The 5,020-nt window shown below is 62.2% G+C and overlaps 1 protein-coding gene across 3 annotated transcripts in view; it reads left to right on the top strand.

The window, feature by feature from the left end:
- Nucleotides 1-85: 85 nt before the first annotated feature.
- Nucleotides 86-5,020, top strand: part of DMPK (DM1 protein kinase) — a 9,846-nt gene continuing 4,911 nt past the window's right edge. For all 3 annotated transcript variants that reach the window (XM_024768637.1, XM_024768639.1, XM_024768638.1), the window contains exons 1-8: nucleotides 86-352; nucleotides 2,360-2,451; nucleotides 2,720-2,803; nucleotides 2,895-2,990; nucleotides 3,540-3,688; nucleotides 3,844-3,937; nucleotides 4,225-4,431; nucleotides 4,513-4,776. In XM_024768637.1, the coding sequence (XP_024624405.1) occupies nucleotides 193-352; nucleotides 2,360-2,451; nucleotides 2,720-2,803; nucleotides 2,895-2,990; nucleotides 3,540-3,688; nucleotides 3,844-3,937; nucleotides 4,225-4,431; nucleotides 4,513-4,776 (1,146 nt within the window). In that variant the 5' untranslated portion in view covers nucleotides 86-192. The remainder of the gene's footprint in view (nucleotides 353-2,359; nucleotides 2,452-2,719; nucleotides 2,804-2,894; nucleotides 2,991-3,539; nucleotides 3,689-3,843; nucleotides 3,938-4,224; nucleotides 4,432-4,512; nucleotides 4,777-5,020) is intronic.

The following is a 5,020-nucleotide window of genomic DNA, read 5'->3' on the forward strand; positions in this document are numbered from 1 at the left end:
GAGGGGTGGGGAGAAGGGGAGGAGGCCTTAGCAGCCAGCAGAGAGAAGTGGCCAGAGAGGCCCAGGGGACAGCCAGGGACAGGCAGACATGCAGCCAGGGCCCCAGGGCCTGGACAGGGCCCTCCAGGCCCTGTGACGGGAGGACCCCGAGCCCCTGGCCCGGGGAGGGGGCCATGGTGCTGCCTGCCCGACATGTCAGCCGAGGTGCGGCTGAGGCGGCTTCAGCAGCTGGTGCTGGACCCCGGCTTCCTGGGGCTGGAGCCCCTGCTCGACCTTCTCCTGGGCGTCCACCAGGAGCTGGGCGCGTCCGACCTGGCCCAGGACAAGTATGTGGCCGACTTCCTGGAGTGGGGTGAGTGCCTACCTACCTGCACGGCACCCACAGATTTGGGGGTGGGGGCAGGGCAGCCATGACTCAGAACCATGACTTGGGAGCCGTGGTAAGCCGGGTTGGGTACAGCCTCTCATGGTCCCCTTGCACCCCATTCCCGAGTCTAGGCCTAGGGACATGCTGGGGAGCCCTGTCTTCTAGGACCCCTCCCCACCAAAATGGGCCCTGTGGCCCTCCACCCTGGTTCCCCAGATCTTAGGGGCAAGCGGAAGGGACAGCACAGGGCAGCTGCCAGGGGCGCGGCCGACGGGCAGGTGTTCGGCGCCAGCCTCTCCAGCTGCTCCAACAGGTGCCCAGGCACTGGGAGGGCGCAGTGACTCAGGCAGGCCCGGGGAGAACCAGCTCTGCACACAGGCCCCACCAAGCACCCCCTCCACCCCCTGGTTGGAGGAGGAAGAATTAGGATTCTTCTGAGTGGGCCCACTTTCTCTGTAGGTTCCTCCTCCACCCAAAGTCCCTTTTGGCCAAGTCTTGCCCTGGAGACAGGTCCAGAGGGAAGATGCTTCATCTTTAGCCCCAGCCTCCTGCCTTGTCTGCCCCACTCCCTCCTGGCCCAGGCTCAGGCTCACTCGGGTTTCTGTCTCTCTAACATCTGCCATTCTGTCCCTCCACTGGTCTGTCCCTCAGTGGCTTGCTCTTGGTCCTTAGGCTCTGTGTGTCCCTGTCCCCGTCCCTGTTTCCGGTCTCTCTGCCTTCTCCCGCTCCCTCTTTTCTTGTGTCCATCTCTTTCTGACCCAGGCCGTGCTTCTCTCTCCCCATTTTGCAGATGCGAAGGTGGAGGCCAAGGGCTAGACACTTGGCCTCTGGGAGAACCTTCTCCCCACATCCCCCCGGCCCTTAGTAACTCTCGCAGCTCCTCTTTTGCAGAGGATGAACTGAGGCCTGAGGTGGGGGCAGCTCTCCTGTAAGGAGCACTCCTTTTGTGGCCAGAGCGGCATCCTGCGGCCCCTCCCCTGCCAGGCCGCTGGGGCGGGGGAGGGGGCCTGGGTTCCCGCTGCCTTAAAAGGGCTCAGTGTCTTGGCTCTCTCCTCCCTCCCCCATCCTGGGCCCTGGCTGCTGCTTCCCTGCTGGCCCACTCTTCCCGAACCCCGAACCCTCTCCATAACCCACTGTATCTTTCCTCATTCCTAGTTGCACCCATTGCTCTCTCCCTCCTGCCTCAGAAGCTCCCAGCTTCTTCCATCTCTGGGAGTCCAGGCTTCCCTCTCCCCCTGCCTCCACTCTCCGCCTTCCCCCTCCCAAACTGCTCTCTGTAACATTGCTAGCTGTAGGACCTTGGGCAGAGGACTTCACCTGTCTGAGCCTTGGTTCTTCATCTGTAGATAAGGGGTAATGGTAAAACCTCCTCCTGGAGTTGAGAGCGTAGAGATAACACACTTGACTGTGCCTGCAGCCCTGGAGCCGGGATGCGGATCCACGCTGGCCTTGTCTCCCTCTCCCGTTCCTTCTCCTGGTCCTAGCCCTAAACTCAGGGTTTCCCAGAGTGTGGTCCAAGAGCCACCAGTATCTGAGCCTAGGATTAAACTGCAGGCTCTGGGCCATGACCCAAAACAGACTGAATGAGAGCCCTGTGGGTGGGCGGGGTCACCGGGAGTAGGGGCCCGGAAGCCCAGGGAGCTCTAAGAACTGGGCCTATTTCTTCTTCCTCTGTTCTTCAGGGCCTCCCTTCGGCAGACTTGTTACCTCACCCTGTCCATCCTGCACCCCATAGAGCCCTCTGGCCCAGTGTCCTGTCCCAGAAAGGGGTTCCCAGGCATCCCACTTTTCTCTGTACAAGAGCAGTTTTGGGTCCCCAAAGCCTCACATAATGTTTATGTGAAGTCTTTAAGGAGGCCGACTAGTGCTAAGGGGAGGGGCAGGGGCAGGGGAGACTCAGCGACAGAAGGTGGGACTGTCTCTCCTCGTCTCCAGTGTCAGTCCCTCCGATTCTCGGTTCTTATCCCCGCCCCTTCGCCCCCTCCCCCCCAGTGGAGCCCATCGCGGAGAGGCTTAAGGAGGCCCGACTGCAGAGGGATGACTTCGAGATTCTGAAGGTGATCGGACGCGGGGCGTTCAGCGAGGTGAGCCTGGAACAGCGGAGGCAGCTCAGTGGGGTTAGAGACCTGACTTTTCCTGCAGTGGGCGGGATGTTGGAGTTCCGGAAGTGGGGCCTTAGAAATTGATGAATGGCTGAGTTTAGACCCTAAGGCGGGGCTTGAAGCCAATGGGCGTGGCTTTGCCGAGTGGGGGCGGGGCCAAGTCTGGCCCGGGTTAAGGGTGGAATCCAATCTGGGGGAGCCCTGGTGTTTCCCCGCCACCTCCGCTCTATTACCCTGTTTGGGCTTTCAGGTGGCGGTGGTGAAGATGAAGCAGACGGGCCAGGTGTACGCCATGAAGATCATGAACAAGTGGGACATGCTGAAGAGAGGCGAGGTGACGGCCGGGCTGGGTGTGCAGGGTGCTGAGGATCCCCCCTTCCGTCCTCCCACCCCCGTCCGCTTCAGCTCCTCCGGGTGCCCCGCAGGTGTCGTGCTTCCGCGAAGAGAGGGATGTGTTGGTGAACGGGGACCAGCGCTGGATCACGCAGCTGCACTTCGCCTTCCAGGACGAGAACTACCTGGTGAGCCCCAGGCCGGGCGACTAGAGAGGCGGACCCTCACCCCTGAGGCTGTCAGTTATCGAGGTGTGGGCAGGCAGAGGAAGTTCTAGGATCAGGGAGCTGCCTCGAAATGCATGCGGCAGTCCCTGGGTGTGGTAGGAGCTGGCCTTCCTTTCCCGGGATGGGAGATGTCCCTTACCGCCTTTTTCCCCAGGTTGATTCCGGGGGGCACTACCTGGAATGAGATAGTCTCTAGAGTCTATGTGGGAGCCACTGGGCAGGGGGTATCTGGGCTCCATACCCTTGATAATCGGGAGGTCTCTGGGTTCTCTTTTTCCTGACTCTCTTGGTCGGGGGTGGGGGAAGTGAATCTCTGTCCAGTGACATCGTGGGGGAACGAGGATTGGGGGTGGGCGTGTCTCTGATTTGGCCTGGGAGATCTCTTGGGGCTGGGGCTGGGGCTGCGGAGTCTCTGCCCAGGGATGGGGCGTCTCTGGGAGTCTTTGTCCCGGGCTATCGGCCGTGGGCGCCCAGACGAGGTACCGACCCCCGTGACACGCCCCCTCCCAGTACCTGGTCATGGAGTACTACGTGGGCGGGGACCTGCTAACGCTGCTGAGCAAGTTTGGGGAGCGGATCCCGGCCGAGATGGCGCGCTTCTACCTGGCCGAGATTGTCATGGCCATAGACTCGGTGCACCGGCTGGGCTACGTGCACAGGTGGGCGCTGCAGGGGCTGAAGGCCGCGGGAATTGGAGAGAGTGGTCCTTAAGAGGGTGGGGCCCAGGCGGTGCTGCCTAGTGGGGTGGAGCCTGGTGAAATGGCAGGAGAGAGGCTCACTTATCCCTCTCCCTTCCCTTCTTCCCTCCGCGCAGGGACATCAAACCGGACAACATCCTGCTGGACCGCTGCGGCCACATCCGCTTGGCCGACTTCGGCTCCTGCCTCAAGTTGCGGGCGGATGGAACGGTGAGCGGTGCGCCGCTCTTGGGCAACTCGGACTACCAATGACGGGTCGGGAGCAGGAACCGGAGGTGCAGCGTGGGGGCGGGGCTGAGGCGTGCGGGCAGAGCCAGGGTGAGGGCAGGACTAGATTTGGAGGGGAAAGAAGGAGGCGACCCAGGCCCTAGCCTGCCTGTGGCTCAGGCTTAGAACAGGCAAAAGGAGGGACTAAGCTCTAGGGTAGTGGTTAAGAGGGGGCGGAGCCAGAGCTAGGAGGGGCGGGGTCAAGCCTAGCTCGGATCCTCTTGGCTCAGGTGCGGTCACTGGTGGCTGTGGGCACCCCGGACTACTTGTCTCCCGAGATCCTGCAGGCCGTGGGCGGTGGGCCCGGGACTGGCAGCTACGGGCCCGAGTGTGACTGGTGGGCGCTGGGCGTGCTCGCCTATGAAATGTTCTATGGGCAGACGCCCTTCTACGCCGACTCCACGGCTGAGACCTACGGCAAGATCGTGCACTACAAGGTGAGCACAGCCCGGGGAGCCCCTGACCTCTCTGCACATGCTCCCAGGTAACATCCCCTCTTTCCCCCTCCTTCTGAGCAGGAGCACCTGTCTCTACCGCTGGCAGACGCAGGAGTCCCCGACGAGGTTCGCGATCTCATCCAGCAGCTGCTGTGTCCCCCCGAGACGCGCCTGGGCCGGAATGGAGCAGGCGATTTCCAGAAGCATCCTTTCTTCTTTGGCCTTGACTGGGACAGCCTCCGAGACAGCGCGCCCCCCTTTACGCCGGATTTCGAGGGTGCCACGGACACATGCAACTTCGATGTGGTGGAAGACGGGCTCACTGCCATGGTGAGCGGGGGTGGGGTAGGTACCTGCGATCGATCCCTGGTCTGCAGAGGGTACCCCCGCATCCGACCGCCGTAACACTGAGGTTAGGAGAGTACCCTCCTCCTGGGGTCCTGAAGTCATTCCTTCCCCAGAAACACCTGCTCTGTTTGGCCCCAGGGCTGGGAACCCAGCAGTGACCTAGACTCACAGTCCAGTGGAGGACACGGACTTGTCCCCAGACAATGATGCCCCAGAGAGATCAGGGCTGAGGTGGGGGCGG

The sequence above is a fragment of the Neophocaena asiaeorientalis genome, unplaced genomic scaffold (genome assembly GCF_003031525.2).
Source record: "Neophocaena asiaeorientalis asiaeorientalis breed wild unplaced genomic scaffold, Neophocaena_asiaeorientalis_V1.1 scaffold629, whole genome shotgun sequence".
Classification (NCBI taxonomy): Eukaryota; Metazoa; Chordata; class Mammalia; order Artiodactyla; family Phocoenidae; genus Neophocaena; species Neophocaena asiaeorientalis.